This window comes from Varanus komodoensis, unplaced genomic scaffold (genome assembly GCF_004798865.1).
Source record: "Varanus komodoensis strain SLA01 unplaced genomic scaffold, ASM479886v1 scaffold3, whole genome shotgun sequence".
Classification (NCBI taxonomy): Eukaryota; Metazoa; Chordata; class Lepidosauria; order Squamata; family Varanidae; genus Varanus; species Varanus komodoensis.
Genome location: NW_025335761.1, coordinates 34,405,611 through 34,433,590, shown reverse-complemented (window position 1 = coordinate 34,433,590; position 27,980 = coordinate 34,405,611). Strand labels below are relative to the sequence as shown.

At 40.8% G+C, this 27,980-nt stretch overlaps 2 protein-coding genes across 7 annotated transcripts in view; one reads left to right on the top strand and one right to left on the bottom strand.

The window, feature by feature from the left end:
- The window catches only part of LIN52 (lin-52 DREAM MuvB core complex component), a 75,731-nt gene extending 63,993 nt beyond the window's left edge, over positions 1-11,738 (bottom strand). For all 4 annotated transcript variants that reach the window (XR_006415307.1, XR_006415308.1, XM_044436161.1 and 1 more), the window contains exons 1-4: positions 11,643-11,738; positions 10,081-10,155; positions 8,247-8,284; positions 6,021-6,087 (exon numbers count right to left, since the gene is read on the bottom strand). Coding sequence is in view for 2 of the 4 variants with exons in the window: in XM_044436161.1 (XP_044292096.1) it covers positions 6,021-6,087; positions 8,247-8,284; positions 10,081-10,155; positions 11,643-11,661 (199 nt within the window). In the remaining 2 variants the exon portion in view is untranslated. The remainder of the gene's footprint in view (positions 1-6,020; positions 6,088-8,246; positions 8,285-10,080; positions 10,156-11,642) is intronic.
- Positions 11,739-11,980: 242 nt separating this feature from the next.
- ALDH6A1 (aldehyde dehydrogenase 6 family member A1) overlaps positions 11,981-27,980 on the top strand; it is an 18,226-nt gene continuing 2,226 nt past the window's right edge. For 2 of the 3 annotated variants that reach the window (XR_006415398.1, XM_044436945.1), the window contains exons 1-10: positions 11,981-12,090; positions 14,287-14,343; positions 17,215-17,289; positions 20,575-20,736; positions 21,574-21,652; positions 22,177-22,479; positions 23,234-23,355; positions 24,363-24,552; positions 24,999-25,180; positions 27,002-27,181. Coding sequence is in view for 2 of the 3 variants with exons in the window: in XM_044436945.1 (XP_044292880.1) it covers positions 12,034-12,090; positions 14,287-14,343; positions 17,215-17,289; positions 20,575-20,736; positions 21,574-21,652; positions 22,177-22,479; positions 23,234-23,355; positions 24,363-24,552; positions 24,999-25,180; positions 27,002-27,181 (1,407 nt within the window). In the remaining variant the exon portion in view is untranslated. Of the gene's footprint in view, positions 12,176-14,286; positions 14,344-17,214; positions 17,290-20,574; positions 20,737-21,573; positions 21,653-22,176; positions 22,480-23,233; positions 23,356-24,362; positions 24,553-24,998; positions 25,181-27,001; positions 27,182-27,980 lie in introns of all 3 variants that reach the window. The other variant, XM_044436946.1, reaches the window with a different exon arrangement.

Sequence of the window (27,980 nt, the reverse complement as noted above, 5' to 3'; positions counted from 1 at the left end):
TGCTAGACCCAGAACTTACATTACTGGAGCAGCAACTTCCCATGCTGCATGATAAAATATTTTGTACCCTATTTTGTTATTTGTTTTTCGGCGCTAGGCCAAGACCTTTTTATTTAAACGCTATTTAATTGTTAAATTTATTTATTTATTGATTTTATATCTTCCCAGGATGTCTCCAGATTTTTAATGTAATAGAATTTTTTTGTATTGGAAGCCACCCCGAGGCGTTTGCAAATGGGGCAGCATAGAAGTGTTCCAAATAAATAAATTTCTTTGAAGACATAAGTGAAAATATTTGTACATAAATGGGTACCACTTATCATGCTTCCCTCTATCTTCCCTGGTGCTGGCAACTGCAACCCACAAAGATAAGACCTCAGAAGTTGTGCACCCAGGTTGACTAGTCTGGCTTTCCCAAAATACAGTCACTCTCTCACCAGGAAAAGTCAGATAGTACAGGAAATAGGAAGGCTGGATACTGGTATTACAAGGTATATCCAGTCCATGCTCTTCATGTCAGTCAGTGTGTAGCATGCCAGAATGAGCTACTGCCCTTACATGCCTCTAGTCTCTGGACAAATCTTGGTCCGTGACTGCATATTGCTGAACCAAGCAGGGATTTCAGCCAGTTTCCTTCTAAGCCAAAAACTTTAAGGTGTTCTTTGTTTTCCTGTGCACATGTTCTGTAGTTCTTACTGAATCCAGTATTCAAGAATTGACAAAATGTAAGAATTCCTTATAGGTCACCCAACACAAATGCAATATTTTATGGTTGCAGAGAGACCTAGCTAGAGAAAAAAATATACATGCACACTGTGTATTGCTGTGAAATTAGAATATCAACAGACCTTAATTTAAAATGTTGAAAGTGAAAAGGGGAAGAAATTACATTTGTAGCAATTGATGTAACACTTCTAGTTACACAGACAGAAATTGCTCCACCATGAAAACTGCAATAAGACTATAGTAGGCACAACTGTCAAATTCTGCACATTTCCTTCTTTACAACTTCAGGCAAAAAAGTGATATAAACTAAAAATTTGTTTGGAACACCCTTCCTCAACCTGGCACCCACTAGATCTGTTGAACTTAATCTTTTGTCATTCTCGGATCATTGGCAGCACTTGACTGGGCTTGACAGAAATTGTTCAGGAGGGCACAAGGCTGAGGAAGGAAACTGTAGAAAGAAAAGATGGATTATACACAGAAATAGGTTCATGAGTTTGCCCATTAGAAGATCAAATTTTATATTAGTATATTTCCCAAAGACAGACATTCTAATTTCTTGGCAGCTTCATGAAATGTGTAAGTTCATTTTTTGTATCTAACACAATTTGTCCAGTTTATCCAGGATATTTGGTGATTTTGTGTAAGTTGGCACTAACATCAGTTTGCATATCTGTGTATGTCTGATACATGCATCAGTTTTTTTCCATTTCCATTGCCTCCTCAAAATGCCGTCCAGCAGAGCTTTTTCGAGTGGTGCAAGACCTGGTTCGTCCAGGTCCTAAGAAAGATCTGGTTCCACCCTCAAAGGCCCGCTGTGACGACTTTGCCATGCATTTCAGGGAGAAAATCGCTCAGATTCGTCACGAGCTAGACACCACTAGTGAATCAGAGGTTTCTGGGGAGACACCAATGCTGCCGTCTGGTCCAAAATTAATGGATGAATTTCAGTTATTGCGGCCTGATGATGTGGACAAGGGGCTTGGACGAGTATGTCCACCACTTGCCTATTGGACCCTTGCCCATCTTGGTTAATAAATAATTCCAAGCACGGGATTGGGATCTGGATCTTGGAAGTGGTTAACGCTTCTCTGAGGGAGGGTCGGGTGCCTGCCCCTTTAAAGGAGGCGGTAGTCCGACCAGTCCTGATGAAAGCGTCACTGGATCCAGAGATGGCCACTAATTATAGACCAGTGGCCAACATCCCGTTTCTGGGCAAGGTGTTAGAGCGGGTGGTGGCGGGACAACGCCAAGCTCTCTTGGATGAAACTGATTATCTGGACCCATTTCAGTCCGGCTTCAGACCCGGGTACAGTACTGAATCTGCCTTGGTCGCCCTATACGATGACCTGTGCAGGGAGAAGGACAGGGGGAGTGCGTCCCTGTTGGTTCTCCTGGACCTCTCAGCGGCTTTCGATACCATCGGCCATGGTATCCTTCTGGATAGGCTAGCGGGATTGGGGGTCGGAGGCACTGCTTTGCAGTGGTTCCGCTCCTCTCAATGACCGATTCCAGAAGGTGGTGCTGGGGGACTATGGCTCTGCGCCATGGCAGCTATGACATGGAGTACCGCAGGGGTCCGTTTTGTCCCCTTTGCTGTTTAACATCTACATGAAACCGCTGGGAGAGGTCATCAGGAGGTGTGGGCTGCGGAATCATCAGTACGCTGATGATACCCAGCTCTACCTCTCATTTTCCACCAATCCAGGTGAGGCAGTGGCTGTGCTGAACCGGTGCTTGGCCGAGGTAATGGGCTGGATGAGGGCCAATAAACTGAAGCTCAACCCAGACAAGACGGAGGTCCTGTTGGTTGGCGGATCGGGCTTCGGAAAGGGTGAACTGAACTTAGTTCTGAATGGGGTTGCACTCCCTCTTAGGGACAAGGTCTGCAGCCTGGGAGTGCTCCTCGACCCTGAGCTTTCATTGGAAGCTCAGGTGACAGCAGTGGCGAGGAGCGCTTTCCTTCAGCTTTGGCTGATCCATCAGCTGCACCCCTACCTGAAGTACGACTGCCTGGCGACAGTGACACATGCGCTGGTGACTTCCCGCCTTGACTTCTGTAACGCGCTCTACGTGGGGCTACCCTTGAAGACGGTCCGGATACTTCAACTGGTTCAAAATAGAGCTGCCGGGCTGCTGACAGGGACTGGGCGTTATGTTCACATGACTCCAGTCCTCCGTCAGCTTCACTGGCTTCCCATTGAAGTCCGGGCCCAGTTCAAGGTGTTGGTGATGACCTATAAAGCCCTGAACGGCTTGGGTCCTGGTTACCTGAAGAAGCGCATACATCCATATACGCCCACCCGCCCCTTGAGATCTGCGGGAGAGGCCCTTCTCTGGGAACCCTCCGTGAAAGAAATTAGGAGGGTAGGTACTTGGAGGAGGACTTTCTCTGTGGTGGCGCCCAATCTATGGAATGCGCTCCCCAGAGAGGTCCGTCTGGCGCCGTCGTTATTTGCTTTTCGGCGCCAGGCAAAGACCTTTTTATTTAAAAGTCATTTTAATTGTTAATATTATTTGCTTATTTTATCTGGCCAGGGCGACTTACTTTATATTGTTAATTTGTTTTATATTTTGAATGTATTATATTTTAATTTTATGTTGTGAGCCACCCCAAGGCTTCGGCGAATGGGGCAGCATAGAAGTGTTTTAAATAAATAAATAATAAATCTTAATCCCATTCATCTTCAAAGAGCTCAGGCTCAATATTTAGGACAGCATCACAAGTTCATAGAATCATAGAATAGTAGAGTTGGAGGGGGCCATGAAGGCCATTGGGTCCAACCACCTGCTGTTGCAGGACACCAATTTAGACCATCCCACTCAGATGGCTGCCTAGTTTCTTTTTGACTGTCTCTAGTGAGGGAGAGCCTACCACCTCTCTAAGCAGCTGACAGTGCCACTGTTGTATTCCTCTGACAGTGAGGAAGCTTTTACTGATATCTAGCCTAAATCTGGGTTGTCGCAACTTGAGTTGATTATTCCATGTCCTACACTCTGGCATCAGCAAAAAGAAATCTTGACCTTCCTCCTTGTGACAGCTTTTGAGGTACTTACAGAGTGATACCATGCCCCCCGCCCCAAGTCTTCTCTTCTCAAGGCTGAACATGCCCAATTCTCTCAGTCTCTCCTCAAAGGGGAGTGTTTCCAAACCCTGGATCATTTTTGCTGACCTCCTCAGGACCCTTTCTAACTTTTCTGCATCTTTCTTAAATCTTGGTGCCCAGAACTGGGTGCAGTATTCCAGATGAGGTCTCAGCAGTGAGGAGTATTGGGGAACTACTACCTCTTGTGATTTGGAAGTAATACTTCTATTAACACATTCCAAAATAGCATTTGCCCATTTGGCAGATGCATCACATTGTTAGCTCATATTTAACCTACTGTCCACAATTACTCTAAGATGTTTATCTTTTTCAGTTCTGTTGAGCCATGTATTCCCCATCTTGTAATGATGCATTTGGTTTCTTTTTCCTAGGTGGAGGACTTGGCATTTGTTCTTCTTGAATCTCATTCTGTTGTTTTGAGCTCAGTGTTCAAGTTTATCACGATCACCCTGGATCTTTATTCTGTCTTCTAGGATGTTTGCTATTCCACCCAGTTTTGTATCATCTATAAATTTAATTATCTTGCCTTGTAATTCCTCACCCACATCATTAATAAAGAAGTTCAAGAACACTGGACCCAGGACTGAACCCTGTGGCACCACACTAGTTACCTCCATGCAATTTGAGAAGGTGACATTGATTTAGCAACCAATTTTAGATCCATCTAATAGTTTTTCTATCTAATTCAGTGTTTATTTGCTTATCCAAATGTCCTGTGGCACTATGTCAAAAGCTTTGCTAAAGTCTAGGTAGATTATGTGCACAGTGTTCCCTTTGTCCATTTGGGAGGTTACCTAGTCAAAAAATAAGATTAATTTAGTCTTGATAGGATTTAATTTTAAAAAACAATGTTAGCATCAATTAAACATTGCCTTTTCTTCAAGATCCTTATAAACGGATTTTTAAATAATTTGCTCCAGAATTTTTCCAGGGATTGATGTCAGACTAACTGGCCTGTAGTTCCCAGGTTCATCTCCCCCCCACCCCGTTTTTGAAGATAGGGACAATGTTAGCCCTTCTCCAGTCATCTGGCACATCTCCTGTTTTCCAAGATTTATCAAAGATAATAGCCAGTGGTTCAGAGAGTTCCTCCACTAGCTCTTTAATGACACTGGAATGGAGTTCATCGGGCCCTGGAAATTTAAATGTGTTTATTCCATTTAGGTATTCCCTGACCATTTGTCTGTCAATCTTGGGCTGCCATCTCTCACTTCTAGCTTGTACTTCCTCTTGATTGCAGTTTTCCTTGTGGGAGAAGACTGAAGCAAAGTAGGAATTGAGCCCCTCTGCCTTTTCCTTGTCATCTGTTATCACTCTGCTATCCACTTTTAAGTAGCTGGACACCCTTCTCATTCTCATGTCTTTTGTTCTGATGTATCTGAAGAAGGCTTGTTTTTCTTAGCATCCCTTTCTATTCTCAGTTCATTTACTGCTTTGGCCTACCTGATGCTGTCCCTGCAATTCCTTCCTATTTGTTTATATTCTTCCTTCATTACCTGGCCCTGCTTTCACTTCCTGTACATGTTTTTTTCTTTCAGGCTGTCACTTAACTTTTTGTGGAGCCAGGTAGGCTTCCTCTGCTGTCTTCTACACTTTCTTCTTGATGGAATTGTTCATAGTTGTGCTTGGAGAATCTTCTTTTTCAAGATTTCTCATCCCTCTTGGACTTCTTTCCCCTTAAGGGTGTGTTGCCATGGCATTTCACTTATCATTTTTCTGAGTTCATTAAAGTTGACTTTCTTGAAGTCCAGCATGTGTGTTTGGTTCCAGTTACTCTTCGTCTTTTTTAAAATTGAGAATTCAAGTATTGCATGGTCACTTTCTCCAAGAGTTCTCATGGTTGTTATTTTGTCCCCCAGGCCATCCCTCTTAGTATTAAATTAAGGATAGCAGATCCTCTTGTACCTTCTTTACTTTCTGCTGGAGAAAGTTGTCAGCAACGAATATCAGGAATCTCTTGGAGGGGCTTTGCTTCACAGAATTTGTCTGCCAGCACGTCTCCCAACAGTCTTAGCTGTTAAGTCAGACCCCTCACTTGAGGGAAGAATATATCTGGGGTGCAATTTCTCAAAGGCAGAAAATCTTAATATCGTCAAGAAAAATAAAAACATTTTAGCATTTGTGTAACATTTAAACGGTACAGGTCATTCTAAGACCATTTAAGAGAAACTGTTACCAAGCACTCACCTTTCAACATATCAATATCATCATTTTCTAATTCAGCCATCCATTTGGGAGGAGAACTAGTGATGGGCTATTAAAAAAAATACACACACAAATAAAAATTGTCATTATCTACGTCTTTTTTGATAATCAGAAACAACAGTTTATCATAACTGAAACAGTCAAAAATACAGAATTGCAAAACACTGCTCCAACTGGATACAGAACAGCTACATTTTATCTATATCCATGACTGACAAACCAGAATAACTGGACTGCATCTTATTTTAAAACCAAGATATTTTGCTAAGGTAATTTTACTTCCCAAGCTAGCTCCAGTTCTGGATACTTATATTTTCTATATCCACAGAAAAGTGCACTACAATGAAAAGTGCAAGGGAGCTCAAATAGTGGTAGCTTTCAAGATTGTGCAGAAAATTCAGAAGTTGATATCTGTACCCCCAAACAGGTTATGTGATGCTTAGTTCTTAACCTTCGAATGCCTGCTCCCATTTTTTCACTTGTCATTTTACTGTGTAGCACTACTAATGCCAAAAAAGAGAGACTAAAACCAAGACATTCTTCCAACAAACCTCCATCCAGAACCAGATTAGAACTGCACTTCCACAACACCATTTTTTCATTGCAATTGTTATTCCATTGTATTTTTAACTGCTGGAAGCTACATTGAAAGCTAATTATGGGTTGCAAAGCAAAATAAATATAATATATATTTCCAAGAATTGCTTTTCCAAAATACTCCAGCTTTTAGTCATAAAAGCTAAAAAAAATGAAATTATATCAGTAAAAACACACAAGCATGGAGGTCTGATCATGAGACAAATATAGGTGATATCACCAAACCAGTTCTATATTGTTCCATTACACTACAGAATTACTGTTACCATTTTAATGTAATAGTAAATCTGAAACATATGAAAAAAATTCAAATCATTTCGTTTTGCAATTTCAGGAGAACTGAAATATAACTGTTAACAACTGAATACACAGCAGTTCTGATACTCTGGTTACAGATTGCTATTCAAATTCCAGTTTTAAATTCCCATGACTGCAAATTAAAAATGTAATGGCAAAACTGTCGCAAAAATCAAAACAAGAGAAGCTGAAAAGTGAACTCATTATGTCTCATGATTTTAAAAGAATAATTTAAAGTGTATGCTTGATACCGGTGTTTAATTTGTCCTTGAATATGTTGAATTATTGTTGTTGTTCAGTTGCAAAATAATGCCCAACTCTTCACAACCACATGGACAACATTCCTCCAAATTCTCCTGTCCTCCACCATCCCCCAGTGTACACCCAACCCCACACCCACCTCTCCAGTGACCCCATCCAGCCACCACAACCTCTGCCATCCCCTTCTCCTTTTAATATGTCAAATACCAAGCTTCAATTGAAATAATACATAATCAGAATGTGATTTTACAAAAATGACCCAAGACATTTTCATGCCTGAGGAAGATAAGCTAAATGTGTATATAAAATAATTGTCAATTTGCCACCCTTCAGTGGCATCTTGATTATCTGCTGCCTTACCTTACCTAAAGGGTGAGTAGTAGTGAGTACCTAAAGGTGAGCGGAGCCGGCTGGTGCCGGAGGTCAGACTAGATGGCCTGGAAGGCCCCTTCTCACTCGCTCTGTTTCTGTGTTTAGTATAATGAAAAGTATGCTACGATACCCTAGCTTAGGAATAGTTTTTATTTAGCCCTCTTTACTAAGTAGCCTGTCTTTGTATAGTGACAATACTACCATTAGAAGAAGGCTGGAAGGCAATTTTTGTGGATTGCACTTTGCATCAGCAGTCACCTGAGAAGTTGGTGTGGAGGACTGGGGAAGATCCTAAGCAGCATAAGGGTCAGTGGGGTGCTGCAGAGGGATCAGCCAAAATCACCTCTCTCCACCCTTCTCCCCGTGGGAAATTTGTGCTGGATCTTGTGCTTTCAGGAAACAGAAGGGCCATTCATGGAAAGGCCAGCCTAGATGCCATCCACAATGAGCCAGTTATTCAGAGACAATTATTATGTGAACAAATTTATTTAATTCTACAGTTAAATATTTTGTTTTACAGGATATCAAGGAATAACAAAAGTAAGCAAAGCTTGATGAAATAAAGAAACTATGGCAACAATGCTATACACACTTACCTTAAGTCCCAATGAACTTAATGGGGCTTACTTCTGAGTAGACATGTATGGAATTGAACTGTAACCCAAGTTAGAAATTACTTACACTTTTAAAAGAAGCTGCAAATTCAGCAACACCTGGTACTGAAGACAAGGGGAACACAATTACTGCAGTACTGTCTTCTCCTTTCACATCATTATACAGCTTCAGAAGTCATTATCATTTCTTTCATCTATCACTTAAGCTGCTAAAGGAATTCAGCATAAAGGATTATTCATCTTTATCATATATTACTTTATGTTCAGTTCTACTACAGTTTCAAATCCGATATTATCTTACTTGTATAATATTTGTGTGTACTCTACAGTAGTTTAGTATATCTTATTATCTCCAACTGATTATCGGAGAGCATTGTTGGGTTCTCATTATTGTGCTCTTTTTACCTAGTAAATATATAGGGAAAGCTTAGACATATTTACAGTTGCAGCCTTAGGAGTAAGCCTCATTGAACTCAATGGGACTTCTCAGTTAATATGCACAGATTTATACTGTTAATCTCTCTCAAGTGTGTGCCTACCCAAGGGCATGTCCAAATCCTAGCAAAGTAGGGGCATTTTCCACATTAAGAGGTATGATAAAGCCCATTAGAAAATTGTCGCAGTGAACAAAGTCCATTACAAACCCATTTCTGTTTTTCTAAGAGTTGTCACAAGTGATTGCTTTACTCAGTGTAAACCCAGCTTTGTAATTTGAGTTATAAACAGATATACCCATGAGTTACTTCCTATAGCAAAAAAGATACATCAAGTCTTGATATTGCTCTACTCTACAGCATTTAGAAAGCTGCCAGCATTTTTAAATGGCATGTATGTTTACACATTAGCAAGTTTGCTTTCACCTTACCCTCAACTTCTACTCAGAAATATATTTAGATAGGTGCAAAACTCTTCAAAGAATCAGAGGTGGGGTAGAAGTGTATAAACAAAGGTTCATGTATCACTAGCCAATTGGTGCCTACTCCACCCTTTTTCCTGGTTCCATCTTACTATGCTGAATACCTGCCAAACTGTGGTGTCCCCTTCCCCAGCTCTGCACTTTTCAGAGCTTGCCTGACAACAGGAAAATATATGTGCATTTAGGGAGCAGAGGCTCAGCCACTGGACTAGTTCAACTACATCTTTTTTCTTCTTTCCTGGAAGGTGCTGAAATTTTTACACTAATATGTCTAAGGGGGTGAAAAAAATATAATATCTGGGGGGGATCTCAAAACTAGATGAGATCAAGATTGTTCTTTTCCACATTGTTTCGTGCGAGTTTCTCATCTTCCATCTTCATAATGGAAAGTTATATTTATATATCAGTGGAAGTGAGAGAAACTCACAAAACAAGGAACATTTTCTACCTATTCCCTTTCCATTTCAAATTGCTTAAATCAAAGTTGAAGAGCATGAACACAAAATCCACCCCTTAATCCTCATTAATTAACCTGAAATAATTAAAGTAAGCTTTTACACTCATAGTCTGCTAGTACTACATCACACTACAATGAAATAATAATAGCAGCTTGCTAATGTGTGTTTAAAACCCACTATATACCCTCAAACCCAATGAAATGATAGAAAACAGTACAATATGTTGGAGTACCTAACACATACAACATTGACTTTGCTTGCTGACCAACAAATTTGGACATGTTATGTGAAGAAATAAGTACATACATATTTGACCACCATTCTGAGACCAGTTTAGAAAGGTCAATGGTATCTCATACACTCTCATCTCTCAATAAAGGCTCCTTCCACACATCATATAGAACAACCATACAAGGAGCCTACTTGTTAATCTTTTTGCAAAAACAGTAATCATCACCCAAGGTTGCAGAGCTACAGTACTCCATGGTAACTTACAGAACTTTTCACATTTCTTATTTACAACTTACACTGCTCTGGCCAGAGGTCTGGTGATGCTCGGTCCAATTTTTCAAAACTCAGTAATGAGGCCTCCAGATCTGTGCCTAGAACAATATTATGCATCCAGTCATCACATAGAGGCAACAACTGTAGGACAGCACCAGTTCAAGTAGAAGCGCAATATTCACTCATGTAATGAGTCATTATGTAAGTTAGTGATATCAGAGATTTAAAAAAGATAAATGAGATAGCAAAGGGTTTCAGCAATTTGATAATTTATAAATGCTATAAAAATAATAAAATACAAGAATTCTGCATCCTCTTCAGACATGGTCTAAAATATAAGAACAATTTGCCCTGCATACCTAAATAGTATGTCTGCCTATGCCTATTTGTTTGGGTGCAAGTCTTACTGAATTTTGTTGAACTACTTCCAAATAAACATGCATTGTTTACCATAAGGAACAGATGAAGCTGGTTCATTGGTCAGTCTAGGTCAGAGTTCTCTATTCTAATTAGCTGCAGTTCCTCAAGATTTCAGGCAACAATGATTTTTCCCAACCCTTTTTCCTGAGAGAACGTAAGCATAGGAAGTTGTTTTGAGACAGTTCAAAAACTTAGAGCTTGTGCTAAACAGACCAGAAGGTAACACAGATTCTGGTCTGCTTGCCTATACATGTCCAAGCCCAATTCATGGTGCTGACTTTGATCTATAAAACCTTATACAGCATGAGACACTGTATCTACAGAACACTTGCCCTTGTATGAACCTATCTGTACCCTATGATCAACATCTGAGGCGCTCTTTTGGGTGAAGTTCAGAGGATGGCAACAAGGGAAAAGGCTCCAGATTACTAGTTGTTCTCTCCAGTAAAGTTTGCCTAGTGCCAACCTGGTTCTCTTTTTTGTGCCAGGTATTTCCCTATTTCCAGGAACTGGATGGCCTGTTTAACATTATCTGCCATATCATTTATGGTTATCATTAATTTTTGTCCATATTGTAATCATTGTGGCAGCTGTTTTAAATTTCATATTTTAATTCTACTGTAAGTCAGGTGGAGATTCTTTGCTTTTTCTTTTTTCTTTTTTTGTTAAAGGCATCTAATTTTAAATAATAAAACAATAGGCCAACGATTATTAGATAACCGTACACTTGAAGGCAATAGTTCTCCAAATCATTCCCACCATTACTTCCCAAGGCCTCAGCTGGAGAGACCAATGAGACTACTCGCAGACAAAGCATGCACACTTTGCCATCACTCTATGACTTCTCTATAGGCCACAAAGAAAAGTCTGGGATCTGACTTCAAATCCTAACGGCCATTTCTGAATCTGAATAACACGGAGAAACTACTCAAAGAATTTCCTTCAAACAAGCAGCCTTTCAACCTTATTTTATACGAGTTCAGTCAGAAGCAAGTCCCACTGACCTCTCCAGTGGGAAAAATCCTGCGTAAAAGCGGGCACAGAACTTTCTCGTTATACCACCCTTCTTATACATGCTAACTCAGAAGTAGACAGAGAAGGACAGCCTCATAGCGCGCCAACTCCTGAGGCACGAAAACACAATCTTCTCCTCAGCATCGCTTACCTTCCGTAGAAACCGCCATCTTAACCCATCACGTGACAGCTAAGCCCACCCTCTTCACGCGGGAGCCCTAACCCTTGACGGTTCCTTTTCGAACAGGCTTACCGCCGCCTCCTGCTTCTCGTCTCTAGAGGTCGCGCAAAGAAAACAGGAGCCATCCACTCAGGCTCCGTTTAGAGGGGGCGTTTGCATCCAAGTGCCCAATTGAGGCCTGGTGCTCACGAGGTGGGGGCGAGCCGGGCGCTTTCAATATGCTATTGGATAATGGGAAGCAACCTGGGCGGAGAACGGGGTGGAATTCGCGGTGTTATTGGCCGTTCTCAATATCTGGGCGGGAACGGGTGGTTGAGCTGGAAGAGGGAGGGGTGCACTTTGGCAGGTGGTGGCTGGCAGAATGGCGGTTGTGGCTGCAGTTCGGGGGTCCCAAGGAGGGCGGCGCCTCTGGTTCGGGGTGAGATTGCACGACGGAGACGGAGCGCCTCAGAGACTCGTCTCCACGTGCGGGTTTCGGGGTTGTCAGACGAGCGAGAGGGGAGGTCTGACCCTTTTCTCCATTTCACCCTCCCTCCCATAGCGCCCCACCGCCCCGTCGGGTTGCTCTTTGCTCTCTGGATAAGGGAAACCTAATTTAGGGAAGCGGCAGATCTTAGCTGTCCTGGAAGTGGCTTGAACGTCGGCCTCGGTCACGCTGGTCACACCCCCTTGCAGGACTCGCTCACCCGGCGATCATTTGGCAGCTGGCAGGGCTCGGCTGAGGATTCGCTGTATTAGACCATTGGCGAGCTAAGCTCATTCTTGAGCAGATTGCTTGTTTTAAATAAGTTACGGCTGTTTTATATTGATTAAGCGAATGCTTTCCTCGGGAGTTGTGAAAAATTAAACTATATTTTTTCTGTATTAAATGTTGACCATGCGCAATATATTTATGGAAATAAGAAGTGCCTTATCACGACCAAAGTCCATTTAATTCAAGTATTTGTTCAAGAATCACAGCAACCCTCTGCTGTTACTCAGGACAGCCTTTCCCAGAAACCTGGTGGCTTCTGTATGTGATGGAGTGCAACTCCCATCATTCCTAAATAGCATGGTCAGTAGTTTGGATTCCAAAAGAAATTATGGGGGTTGCAGTCCAGCATGTCTGGATGTTAGTTTAGGGAATCCACTAGAAATTGGTCAGTCTTCTGCTCACCTTTGCTTTAGATGAGCTACTTCAACCCTACTTGGTTGAAGCTCTTGATATCTGGTAGAAGAGAGTGGATGCTGACTTGGAAGTACCTCCTATTACACTCCTCCTAGTAAGCATGCATCAGGACTAGCTGCTTTGAACATAACTGATTCAGTGAATATGGAGGCAAAAGTGTGCTAATCTATCTGTTCAGTGTCCCCCTTTCAACATACAGGACAATTCAGCTCTATAGTCATCGCAGGCTGTTTTGCTAGGTAACCTCTCCCCGTACAGAAATAACACATGGACCATAGTTTTTAACTGCAAAGTGTGTGTTTTGCAGTGATAAGGTGCCATTAGTTTGTTGCATTTTTAGGGTTCAAAGGTGATATATTGTAGCTTGGAGTAACATTTGCACTTTTGTAAAGTACTTTTGTACCTTACCACTGCCTGCTCTGCAAGACTTGAAAGAAGTTTTACAGAAATTTCTGGGGGAGCAGAACTTCTTTTGGCACATGTAGCAGACACAGAAAACTACAATACATTTTTAAAGCCTCTCCATATTACCTTCTAATATAGAGAAAATACAGTACAGAGAAATGTCAATTGTTTAAAACTAAAGTGGGAGTGAAGTACCATACTTTATGTGAGGTTGCTCAAATTTTCCATTGTCTCTCCCTAATTTATTTTTTATTAAAACATTTTTATGTCGCCCCATTCGCCGAAGCCTCGGGGCGGCTCACATCACTAAGTTAAAATAATTATAATATAAATTAAAAATATAAATATTAAATTAAAAATCTTAAGACTTCTTTAGACTGAGAGTTTATGACATTATATAGCTCCATGTCAACTGATTGTTATTAAGCATCAGTGCAAGGGTTTGGGAAAGACCTCTTCTGTATTAACTTAGGGTTGCTCTCAGAGTCTCTAGAATAGTGGAGAGCAACCCAATGTCCACAAATGCCTAGAATTCCCATGTGCCTGCCAGATCTTCTCATTTGTCACCTCCTCACCTCTTGCTCGTTCCCATTCACCTCCACTGTAGGGTCTACCTCCTGCTGTCTTCAGTAGTTAGGAAGATAAGTCTGCTGCCCTACCAGCTTTCTGCTTCCTCACTGCTAAGATTGGCAGATGTTATTGGTGGGGAGCAATGAGGATTTAAAGGGAGGTGGTAGAGGAAGAAATCCCAAGCAGGGGAAGAGAAAGAGGAGTTAGAGAAAAGTAAATATCCTGGAAGGAGAGAGTGAGGAAAAATGGATATTCTGGAAAGGATAAAAGAGATGAAGAAGGTATTTTGGAAGGGGGGATCAAGAAAAGTGGAGATCTTGAAGGTGTTCAAGAAAAGAGGAACTGCTGGAAGGACAAATGTGCTTCCAAGCATTACAAATGCATCTATGGGACCAAAAAGATCGCCTGCCCTGGCCTTAGGCCAATGCTATAGTTGGTGATAAGTTGTCTTTCTGCTTTCCTGTCTTGTAGATCCCTAGAAAGGTAAATCTCGGCTGGCATTCCTCATCCTTTTCATCATCTTCAGTGGTGAGTATTCTGCTATTCAAATAAATTACCTCAAGAGAAAGCAAATAAACTTTTATGAAACCCATTTTCTGAATTGTGCATTACTTGGCTAAGCTTTTGGAAAGGAGGAAATGACACCCAGGTCAGTTCCAGAAAAGGGTGCTGTATGCAGACCAGGGCCTGCCTGCACCATCCAACAGTAGAGGCTAGGAAGCACCAGTGTAGTTTGAATAATCCTGCATTGGAGCAGAAAGGGATTTCCATATCCTTACTCCAGTCAGCAGGTGCAAGAAGAGTTCCCAAAGTTCTTTCTTTCTTTTTAAATAAAGCAATGGGTATAACTACTTTTATTCATTTATTTATTTTAAAACTTTTTTATACCGTCCCTTCATAGACGTCTTGGGACATTTTACAACGGTTTTATGCCTGTTACAAAATGTTCTCTCCAGACACATGGTACTCTTGAGTGTTTATACATGTGTACATCTATCTAAGGGCCTTTTGAACTTTTTGCTTGGTATTTCTTGGGAGAAGTGATCCAGTAAGACATGTGTACACAACACAAACGTGCCCAGACTTTGACTATAGCAGAATTATGAATTATTCTTGAGAATTCGTTGGTTGACAGGAGGTGTTATGTAATCTCTAGAATGGTCTTGAACATAATAAGAAAAGCCATGCTGGATCAGTCAGCATTGCATTCATATGCTGCCAACCAGCTGTCCACAGGATCCACTAAGCAGAATAGGTACAAGAGCTCCACCTGCCCAAGTTCCTCAGCAACTAGTGTAGGCATGCTTTTTCTGATAACAGAGGTGGCACATAGCCAGCAAGGCTAATAGAGGTCGATAGCCTCTTCTTCCATGAATTTGTCTAGTTCCCTTCTAAAGGCATCCAAATTGGTGTTCATCACTACTTCCTGTGGCAAGTAGTGCACAATATCCACGCATCATATTCAAGTAGTGCAAAAATTAGCTCAAGACCTGCTTGGATGCTAGTGTGAGGGTTGCAGTATGCAGAAGATTAGGTCTTGGTCATGTGTGGAGCATCTGGATAGCATCGGTTGGACTATGGTTCTGAAGTTGCATAGATTGGAGCTGGGTAAATCAGGTCCTTACACTACTGAGGCATGTAACTGCAGGAACAGGGAAGCATCACTGATACTAAGGACTATCCTAAGACTAGCCCTTGCAGACAATCACCGTGACCAAAATAACTGTTTGCAAGGACCAGTCTTGGTGGAAGGCAGGAGTCAGGCTACCTATTTCCAACATACACTCACCCCAGTTTCCATTGTCTTGTGTACTATCTGCACTTTCCAGTATCCTCTTTCAGATGCTTATTGCATAGAATAGACACCCAGAGCATACTGCGTGTCAAGCCAATTTCCCTGGAGCTTTTAGCTTGATCACAATGGTAATGAAGATCTTCCTTGGAGGGAAGCTCTTCCTTTGAGATCGAAGGAAGTCTTGCTTGTAGTCCTTCCCACTGAACCACCAGGGCAAGTCTGCACTAAGATGACTGGGCTTTTTGCCCAAAGCTGTTTTAAAAATAGGTTAAATCACTAAGCACATTTGTACAAACACATGATAGGAAAAAGGATACGGGTGTGGAGGCTACAATTTGGAGAGCGCAGACCATTAGAAAATAGAATAGAGCTGAAAGAGACCTCTCCTGGAAATCTGTTGGGTCTTTCCTGAAGATGATGCCAAGATATGGGAAAACTCCTGAGGTTACAAGGAAAAGGAAGCCTTGAGAAAGGTATCAGTGAAGACCTACCAGCCAGAATAATGCTCTCAGAAAAGAGGACTGACAAGGCTTGGACAGAAAGCCAAGTTCTGTGACTTAGAGTGATTTCAGTTGAGGAGCAAGAGCCAATGGTCTTAGAACAAATGAACTTGTCACAAAACTGAAGTGTTTTCAGCAAAATGGTATCTTGGGACTGAGTGTTTTCCTCAGCAAAGTGGTACCTTGTCCTCCAGTGGCTAGAACTGCTGTGCACCTGAACTCAAGGGCTCTTACAGGGTTTAAACAAATATTACAAAAGGTGCTGGCTGCAATGAAGAAAATCAAATGAAAGATGGGAGAAGATGCTTGGATACGGTCAACACTGGTTTCAAACAACCAAACAAGGATCGAGATGATTTGTTGCAAGATGATTTGTCACGCTCATGCAGGGAAGATGGCCGTGATCATGATTGTGTTCATGTGGCAACATGGCCACGATCGTGGTTGTCACCCAGTGTGGAGTTTACAAACCGAGGCAAAATTTTTCTGAAATTTCTATTCACGACCTGATTTGGTCGTGAACTGAGGCATTCATGAGCCAAGGTACCACTGTACTTACCTGTTTTGCCATGTTCGTTTGGCAGCAACTTTCTGCCTGTGGTGTATGAATATCTAAGTTCCTGATTGCTGGGTTGCTTAGTCTTGTAGTATTTGCTTGGGTGGTGTTGCTAAAACTGGACCTGGACGCATGATCAAGTGTTGATGCACATTGGGCAAGAACACTTGCTAAATACCTTGTCATTCAGCCTGTCCTGTAAATTCACTGCACCTTACCAGACTCCGTGCTACGATTACTTTCTTAGTGATTCCATACCATATCCTGCCAAATACTGGGTAGAATGTCTGTACATACACTGTGCTAAGCAGTGTTACACCATGCAAGTACCCAGATGTTAAACATCAACTGACATACTCTGGAGCATTCATTAACTTTAATCTGCATAAATGAATAAATGACTGCTGCTCCTGTGAAAAGAAGTGAAGTGAAGGCAAGTGAAAAATAGAATATAATTGATTCTATTACACATGTGAAAGAATCTGATCTAGTTGGTAGTATGGCACTCAGGTAAGCTATGGCACTAACCAGTTCTTTGTATTGTACAGCCAACAACCAAACTGTTCATTGATGGCAAGTTCGTTGAGTCCAATAGTAATGAATGGATTGATATCCACAACCCAGTAAGTAAAGTTGTTTTTCTTTTTTGTGTTTATCTGGTTCTTGAAAAAGAAAAAAGTTTATTTTGTTCATTTCTTTGATCTGCCTGTTTTCTGGATTGTGCAATTAAAATTAGGGCAGGAAGAAACAAAATACATTTGTGTCATGTGTAAGGGAGTCCCATTGTAGCACTCAAAACGGTATTTCCAAGCAGCCTCTAGTTCAAAAATACTGTTTTTAGCTTGAATATGGATACCTCTGCATTCTCTATACATTGTTCGACCCTTCTCTTGGACAATTTACACTGTCATTACAATGCTTTAAGAAAAGAAACTTAAGAAATTAAGTCTGCTTGTCTGTCTAATTCAACATTCTATTCATACAGTGCTCAACCAGCTCCATGTAGGAAGCCCACAAATAAAACATGAATAAAATTGCACAATCCCATTTCCATCAGCAACTGTTCATAGGCATACTCTGTTCATACATACTCTGGAATGTACTCCCCAGAGAGGTATGCCTGGCGCCAAGTTTATACTCTTTTCGGCACCAGGCCAAAACCGTTCTATTTAAACAGTATTTTAAACTCTAATAGTTTTTTAGTTTAGTCGCTGTTTGGTTTATTGTTTTGTTCTGTTTTGTTATTGAAATTGTTTTACTTGTCCTTTAAAAATTGTAAGCTGTCCTCAGATCTTGTATAATAGGACGGCATACAAAAGCTTTTAATAAATAAATACTGCCTCTGAAAAAGGAGGTAGTGTACAGTAAATTAGCCATTGATGGCCTTCTCTATAATTTTGCCTAATCCTCTTTAAGGTTGTCCAAGTTGGCAGCCATAACTTCATTTTGTGGTAGCTAATTCTGTTGTATTATATATTGCATGAAGAAATACTTTTTGTCTGTCTTGAATTACGTACAAGGCAACCTCATTGGATGACCACAGGGTCCATTAGTATGTCACATGGAAAGCTGCACCCTTTTAAGAGCATCTTTTAAAGACAGACTTCACTTTGCATGAACCCTTCAGAAAATATAATATGTTCTTATCTGACTGAGTGCTGAGCAATACAGTTGAACAAAGAAGCCATACACATTATGTGAAACAAGCATAAACGTACTTGAATGTTTGCTTGAATTATAAAATTGGCTTTTGACAAAAAGAAGCCACCTCTTCAGCAGTTAGGTTATTAAAGTATCAACATTTTCTTATTTTGCATAAACACAGCTAACAGTTTTAAAGCTCTAGTATTATACATCCTTACTTGGAATTATGATAGTAGGACTGGATTTCACAACTGGCTACTAGGGAATAATGGTTTGGAATTATACAAGATCTTAAGGTCCCTGATAACCACAATGGGTGGTCGCTGACTTTGAGCCAAACATCCAGGAGTGTGAAGTCAAATGGGCCTTAGGAAGTCTTAGCAGCAACAAAGCTAGTGGAGGAGACAGTATTCCAGCTGAGCTATTCAAAATCCTAAAAGATGCTGCAGTAAAGTGCTTCATTCAATATGCCAGCAAAATTGGGAAACTCAGCAGTGGCCACAGGATTGGAAAAGGTCAGTTTACATTCCAATTCCAAAGAAGGGCAATGCCAAAGAATGTTCAGACAATTGCGCTCATTTCATATGCTAGCAAAGTTATGCTCAAAATCCTACAAGCTAGGCTTCAGCAGTATGTGGACCGAGAACTACCAGAAGTACAGGCAGGGTTTTGAAGAGGCAGAGGAACTGGAGATCAAATTGCCAGCATACACTGGATCATGGAGAAAGCTAGGGAGTTCCAGAAAAACATCTATTTCTGCTTCATTGACTATGCTAAAGCCTTTGATTGTGTGAATCACAACAAATTGTGGCAAGTTCTTAAAGAGATGGGAGTACCAGACCATCTTATTTGTCTCTTGAGAAATCTATATGCGGGTCAAGAAGCAACAGTGAGAACTGGGCACAGAACCACTGATTGGTTCAAAATTGAGAAAGGAGTTTGGTAAGGCTGTATACTGTCGCCCTCCCTACTTAACTTATATGCAGAGCACATCATGCAAAAGGCGGGGCTAGATGAATCACAAGTTGGAATTAAGATTGCTGGGAGAAATATTAACAACCTCAGATGCACAGATGATACCACTCTAATGGCAGAAAGTGAAAAGAAACTAAAGAGCCTCTTGATGTAGGTGAAAGAGGAGAGAGCAAAAGTTGGCTTGAAACTCAACATTAAGAAACTAAGATTATGGCATCCAGTCCTAGCACTTCCTGGCAAATAGAAGGGGAAGAAATGGAGGTAGTGACAGATTTTATTTTCCTGGGCTCCAAGATCACTGCAGACGGGGACTGCAGCCAAGAAATTAAAAGACGCTTGCTCCTTGGGAGGAAAGCTATGGCAAATCTAGACAACATACTGAAAAGCAGAGACATCACCCTGCTGACAAAAGTTTGTATAGTCAAAGCTATGATTTTCCCAGTTGTAATGTATGGCTGCAAAAGTTGGACCGTAAGGAAGGCTGAGCACTGAAGAACTGAGGCCTTTGAATTGTGGTGCTGGAGAAGACTCCTGCAAGTCCCTTGGAGTGCAGGGCAATCAAACCAGTCAGTCCTAGAGGAGATCAACCCTGACTGCTCTTTAGAAGGCCAGATACTGAAGATGAAACTCAAATACTTTGGCCATTGAATGAGAAGGAACAGCTCACTGGAGAAGACCCTGATGCTGGGAACAATTGATGGCAAAAGAAGGGGACAGCAGAGGTTGAAGTGACTAGATGGAGTCACTGGGGCAGTGGGTGTGGGCTTGGGGGGACTCTGAGGGATGGTGGAGGACAGGAGAGCCTGGAGGAATGTTGTCCATGGGGTAGTGATGGGTTGGGCAAAACTTTGTGACTAAACAACAACTTCCAAGGCCTTTGTGGCTGACCAGGGCAGACAGTGGTAGATTTAACTTATTTTTGTTCCTTTGCTGGTGCTTTTCCTCATTTTCCCTTCCCTTGCTTCCAGTGGGAAGCATTTGAGGCTGGCATAGACACTGAGCCCAGTTCTGGGGCCTTCTGAAGAAGTGGAGTGGCATTGGACTTCCTGGATCTAAAGTTGCCTCTGTTCCATCATCTCCTTAATCCTTCAACATCCTGATTCAGTGCCTGCTAGTGAAATATTTATGCCTGTAGATCTTTTTGCAGGTGTATTAGGGGCCTCAAGTGCATGCCTTCTTTGCTGGCAAAGGGGGATTTCCAGTCTATTCAGACTGCTCTTGGATGACTGCCCCAGGTGGTTAGAATTGTTCTTTGTTTATACTGACAATTAATATTATTGCTTTAACAGGCCACAAATGAAGTGGTTGGGCGTGTCCCAAAAGCCACGCAGAGTGAAATGGAAGCAGCAGTGGCTTCATGCAAAAAATCTTTACCAAACTGGTCTCAGACATCCATTCTGAGTCGACAACAAATCTTTCTGCGATACCAACAGCTTATCAAAGACAATCTGGTGAGGAACTATTACCTCTCCTTGGATCGTTTTGTCCAAAATGAGAATTACAGTAGCCTTCACCACAAAGTGAACTAAACAAGCCACTTCACACTTTAGATCATGCTCACCAATTCTGGAAGCATTTTATATTGTCCCATATACACATGGTAGCCTGCCTAGAAATATGTAGGAGGGTTTTCATTGTATTTATTTGTCAGCTAATATTTCAAAAAAAAATGGTTTCTGATAAATATTTTTAAATGAAGATAAAGAATAGAATTTGCCTTGCTTCTAAAGGTCAGTCCTTTCCTTGTCTGGATTTTCCCTCATGTTGACACAGGTTGTTAGAATTAGCTGGCTATGGTGTGGCACTGGGGTAAAGGAGAATATTTACTCTTAAATATAAGTAGCAGGGAGGAGAGGATTCTGGCCTGTTGCAAATACGGTCAGAGACCTGTTTGTTCCAATTTAGCTTAGCCCAATTGGTGGAGAATGAGTGATCCTTCAGATGTTGTCAGACTGCTGCTTTTAACAACTCTAGAGTTGCAGTTCAACAATAGCTGAAAGACTATATAGTCTCCATCTCTGCTTTAGACCCAAAAACTTTTTTAACAGGGTGGGTTAATGGTAGCTAATGAAATTATAGTTTATCCTAATGATGAACATTTGAAATGTCCATAAGGCAAGACAGGGCTGGGAAGAAGTGGCCTCTTACATGCAGAGTCCTTAATGCGATGCTTGGCCTTCCGCAGAACTGTGTGTCCTGTCTCCTGATTCTCAATGAGGCTTCTTTTCACCTTTATTGAGTTGCCCTTTTTTCATCTTTATGGGTCCTCTTCATTTTTTTTTCTCCAGAAAGAAATTTCTAAACTGATCACCTTGGAGCAAGGAAAGACTCTGGCTGATGCTGAGGGAGATGTGTTTCGAGGCCTCCGTAAGCTCCTGGTGTACTCCTGCTATACTTGGAAAATAACTTTTATGAATTGAGGACAGAGTGAAATGTTCTGAACAATATGAGTTCTGGGGTCTCGGGAATTCAGACGTGTTGTAACTTTCCTATAAGCCATTCTCTGTACCTATGGATTACAAACATAACCAGTTTTCTTTCAGCCTTAAGTCATGTTCCTTGATTTTTCATATTTTGCTGGTTTTTAAGAATTCAGAGTGACATTGGAGGTCATATACCTTAATGTCCAACTCAATGTAGGATGCAACTATGTAGTCCTGTAAGATGGGTGTCCAACCTTTCTCTTAAATACTTTCAATTGAAGGAGAACCAGCACCTTCTTACAGTAGAATATTGTTCGTCTAATGTATGCTTATATTGGGGCTGCTGATGGCCGAATAGGAAGTATTTGTGGGTGATAGAAGAAATAGACAAATCATAACACTACTACAAAACATTTATTTAGAAATGGAGTAGAAGTAACTCAGAGTCACACCTTTTTTTCCTTATAGAAGTCGTTGAGCATGCTTGTAGTGTGACATCCCTAATCCTGGGCGAGACTCTTCCTTCCATCACTAAAGACATGGACACTTATACCTATCGTCTCCCTCTGGGAGTATGTGCAGGCATTGCACCTTTCAATTTTCCAGCCATGATTCCTCTTTGGATGTTTCCCATGGCCATGGTGTGTGGAAACACTTTTTTAATGAAGCCTTCAGAGCGGGTGCCAGGAGCTCTCATGTTCCTTGCCAAGTTGTTGCAGGATGCTGGTGCCCCTGATGGAACATTGAACATCATCCATGGGCAGCATGAAGGTAATTGAAAGACAGATATCAAGTTGCAGTGTTTATTGGTGGGATGGGACTGATGGTGTAGCTATAATTCTATATTCACCTATGGAATGCGCTCTCCAGAGAGGTCCGCCTGGTGCCATTGTTATTTGTTTTTCGGCGCCAGGCTAAGACCTTTTTATTTAAAACTTATTTTAAGTGTTAATTTATTATGTAGGATTTTTAAAAATTTTAAAGCCAAGATGCACCGGGTTTTAATATTTTTAGTGTATAATTTTTGTATGATTTTGTATGTTTTTGTTTTTGTTGTGAGCCTCCCCGAGGCTTTGTTGCAATGGGGGTGGCATAGAAATGTTCTAAATTAATTAATTAATTAATTAATTAATTAATTAAAAATAAATTCAGGGAAATACAAGCTATATGGCTGAGATCAGGTGGCTCTACTCCCTGTTAACTAATTCAAAATATGTCCCTTCTCTATCTTTCTATGTGAAGCCCCCATTTTATCAATAAGTACACACTGCAAAGTGTATCATGTGCTTTGTGTTGTGAACTGAAACCAGGAAAGGTGTGGATTTTGGGGAACCTGAGTAGATGATTCAAAGGATACAGGATTTTTAGTTTTAAAAAAGTTCAATGTGATTAGGTTTTCAATAGTGAGGGCGAATTGGGGAGAGAAAGAATTTTTTTGTTATCAAGAATTTGATTGCTATATCATGAGAAACAAGGACTTTTAATGGCAAGATGTAATTAACAGTGTTTATTCTTTTTTTTTTAGCTGTGAATTTTATTTGTGATCATCCTGCTATTAAAGCCATCAGCTTTGTAGGATCTAATCAGGCTGGAGAATATATCTATGAAAGGGGTTCCAAGCACGGCAAGAGAGTGCAAGCCAATATGGTAAAATCCAGTGCATGCAGTATTGGTTGTCCTTCAAAAGCTTTTCAAATCTAGATGACATTGTGTCTTGAATTGTAAATGTTGATGTTTCATTGAAATGACAGACTTGGAAATCTTATTTTTACATATAACTGCTATGTATATAACATACATATACAATTCACACTTCTCTGTCAGGCTTAAATACTTTTTCTGACTTTTAATTCTGGCTTTGTATTGTTCACAAAACCACTTTATTTCAAGGACTGTAATCCTTAAAACTGGTTGAAAGAGTCAAGCTTTGAGAATATTGCTAGAATATCGCCAGGTCCTTAGTTGTTGTCACATTATTGTTCAACTTTGTTGGACAAGATTTCAAATTCCTAGTATCATTTATTAGGAGCTAATGAAGAGAAATTTGTATCTCTGCTGCAAATATGTGTATTCTGCCTTTGTCCTGAAATCAAACCCCTTGAGATAAAATGGGATTCTCCAAATTATAATGTGCCACAAGCAGAATTTCCAAGAAAAGAGGGTGCATAATTACAAAGTCATCCGCAGAACAGAGAACTGTAGTCTGAAATAAGGCCCTGCAAGAGGGCTATGTTTGTTATGTCATTTAAAGCAGTTATCAATTATGGCAGAGATCAGGCTATTATGTATGATGATAATGGTACACAGCGTTGCTTCACCTTGCTCTTTCCAGTGGCAACTCTGCTTGCACAGAGTTCCACAAGACATAAGGGATGTGTGTCCGTATCTTCAGTGAGCCCACAAGTCTTTCTGGATCTTAGTTCATCTATTCCAGGGAAAAGTCGAACACTTCTAGGTCCAATAGGCAATCTAACCAACAGGAAAATTCTATCCTTGCCTCATTTCAAAAAAGTTCTTTAGTCAAATTCCAAAATATATCCTATTCCAGGGGGAAAAAAACATTGGAAATGTGGATTATTTTTCTGAAAAGCTGGGGATAGTTAGGCCTATTAAGTGTTGAGAAACTGGATGGTGCTTTTTGTTGTTGTTTTTAGGGAGCAAAGAACCATGGAGTGGTGATGCCTGATGCCAATAAAGAGAACACCCTTAATCAACTGGTTGGAGCGGCTTTTGGTGCAGCTGGGCAACGTTGCATGGCATTATCTACAGCAGTCCTGGTGGGGGAGGCTCAGAAATGGCTGCCAGAACTGGTGGAGAGAGCAAAGAATCTGCGAGTTAATGCAGGTATTGATGGATTTGGAATAATCCAATCTACCCTTGTACAGTAGTATGGATGTGTATCAGCATTTGTTGTAATACACTTTGTTTACTATACTTACCATATATTTATTCCATTTTTTGTGCAAGTATTAGCTTACAAAATGGTTTATATCAATAAAAGGCAAGAGTCTGCCATCAGGTTTCAAATTTGAAAAGATACACAAGGGAATGATGGATGAATTGAAAAAAGCTGGAGAGAGATTTCAGTTCAAGATTAGAATGAACTGATGAGATGTAAGCAGCCATTTATATCCAGGTCAGGCCAGGCTGATCTTCCTTTGCTGGTATTCTTGCTTGAACAGCAATCGGTGGCTCTTGTTCCTTTGGCAGAGAGTGTTCTTTCCTCTTGAATCTTCCTTTTTATGCCAAAAATAGTGTTTAGGCTTTAATAATTTTGTATGCTGTCATAGGAGACCAGCCTGGAGCAGATCTAGGGCCCCTTATCAGTCCGCAGGCCAAGGATCGTGTCTGTCAACTGATTGACAGTGGAATAAAGGAAGGGGCTACTGTTCTCCTAGATGGACGAAAGATCAGAGTGAAAGGTTTTGAAAGTGGCAATTTTGTTGGACCGACTATCCTTGCAAAAGTTAAGGTAAGATGAAGTGCTGATCACTGGGTGCTAAATAATGAAGCATTTTTTGCTAAGGAAGGGAGAAGTCCCACATATTCCAAGATAAAGGCCTGCCCTTATCCTAAAGAGCCCAGTGTCAGTCTACAATCCTGTATGTATACTGAAATTTTGGAAATGTCCTTGATGCCTGGCTGATATGATGAAAGAAGTGCCTTACTTTAGAAATTATTGTGAACAAAGCAGTGAAATTTAAGAATGGTGTTTAATGGATACATGAGAAGGGAAGGAAGGCTAAAGAATGATGAAAGCAGACATGTATTGGGGGTATTTCATAGAAACATAGAAACAGAGCGAGTCAGAAGGGGTCTCCTGGGCCATCTAGTCTGACCTCCGGCACCAGGCGGCTCCACTCACAACATGCCCATTTCCCCTGAATAAAATATGATAAATGAACTTGTTGGTAAACAAGTTTGTAATTTTGGATTTTGGAATGTTTTGAGCATGCCTGCCATGCAAACAGTTAAGAATTTTAGTTAATCGTGTATCTTTGGGACTATTGTAGAGATCACCATTTTGCAATCTCTGCTCCCTTCCTTCCTGACAGCATTCTGGGAAGCTCTGGGAAGCAGATATTGCATTGGTCTTTGCCTGGTCTCTTGTTACACTCAAAGCCATAGTCTCAATTTCCTTGGCTAGATTTAGATAAAGGCAGAAAGGAGAAAGAAGAAAATAGCTTATGCACAATGAATGTACGAATGCTCAACATGAGGAAAAGTGCAGAGCAGATTTCACTGCTTGCTTTACCCTTTTCAGAACTGCAGTGATGGTGGTGGGTGGCACGGGAATAACTTCAGTAGGACAAAGATGATTCCATATGCTTACCTCTATAGCTGATAGAAGTTACCTGCTCCAAGATGCCATACTCCACTAATGGAAAATGGCAGGGGAAAGAAGAAATGAAATGAAAACTGCAAGCAATTAAACCCTAGACTGCACTGTCTTCCTGATCAAGCCAAGGCAATTAGTGATTTTATGCTACCAAGACTGGAGTAGAAGTAGATGGAATTGAAAAGGCAGCCTTGTTTCTGTTGTTTTTTGTTTAGTGATTGCTCAAAGGACTCAGAATGGTATATGAAGCTGCAGTCTTGTACACGTATACATGGAAGTAAGCACTACTGAACTTACTGGGGCTTATCTCTAAGTAAAACATGAATAGAAACAGGCTGCATACTGCCCATGTCAGTCAAGACAGAGAGGCAATGACTTGTTTAAAGCAACCTGGTGAACTTCATATCCCTCCTTGGATCTGTATCAGGTTTCTCATATTCATTGTTGTAGCACCAGGTATAATATGAATATTTAAATATAAGTGGGATTTGCAACAAAATATAGCAAAATATTCTTGTCTCCTAATAAGAGGTATTCCTGTTAAGACTTTTGCCAGTCATTCTCTGCAAGCAAAGCGTTACTACCCCATGTTTTACTTTTCCAATTGTTATTGTATACTTCATAACTACTGAACATGCTCAGTCCTCAATAGGCATTTTGAGTTATATTTGATCCTTTGTTTTTATGTTTCAAGCCTTTTTTCATATATCTGCAAGCTGCTAGATTCCGCCAAGCATGCTATTACCTATCTTCACTTACTCAGTTATTCCATTTTTACCTCAATGCTGGTGGCATTCTTTCACTATTGGAAAGAACAATGCTAGTAGCCTAGAGTTAGTTATAGCTATTGTATCAAAAGGAATAGAGGAGCACTCAAAGCAATGCCTAATAAAGGAATGTTCCTGGATTAGAAATAAATGTGCACTGCAATTTAATTGATTCCTTTCTTCATAGCCAAACATGACCTGCTATAAGGAAGAAATCTTTGGACCAGTTCTAGTGGTTCTGGAAGCAGACAGTCTGGATGAAGCAATTGAAATAATAAATAAGAATCCCTATGGGAATGGAACAGCAATCTTCACCACTAATGGCGCCACTGCTCGTAAATTCTCCCATTTAGTGGATGTTGGGCAAGTATGTAAAGATAATATTTCTGATAAACAGCTCAAAGTACCACTTTAGCCCTTAAAAGTCCTGGTTGTAATTGCAGAGCACTGTGTAATGTAGATGGTTTAATCTCTGACATGCCCAGTTGACAAAATTTTAAGTAGTTTTAGAACTACTGCCAGTTAGAGTAGACAGTACTGGGCTAGATAACAAATATTCTGGCACAGTATAAAGTGGCTTTACATTTTAAAGCTGACAGCCATCCTGTAATAGTCTATTTCAGGCTTCAATATTAAGATTTGTGTTGAGCAGATTTTCTTAATTCAAACAGTGTACTACTATTGGAACCATGCTGCCTCTTTAATATTGGAAAGCCATTTGTTGTTTACTGATAAGGAGTGATGGTCAAAGGTTTAAGCATGATATTAAATACAATTTTTCATATAATATTCATATTTGTTACAAATTGTCAGGATCACACCAGCAGGAGGAGAAACTGTAATATATAGCCCTTAGTGCTTGTTTCAAAGATCACAGGAATTATTTTGGATCTTTATTTCTGAGGAGATAGAGAAAAGGCTTCCCATGGAGAAGAGCCAATCTCATAAGCTTCTTCTGTGAGGCTGCAGAAAGGTCTGCTGCTAATGCTATTCCAATGTTGGAAGGCAAAAGTTGAGGCATGCCAGGAGGGACTTTGCTCTTCCCATTTGCCTGACATTTCCTTAGAATGTGTGTGTGAGGATGGGGGGAGGAAGAACCTATATCAGTCTTGGAACTGGTATACTTTATTTCCCTCCCATTGAAATCAGGGAGAGGAAATTCTTTT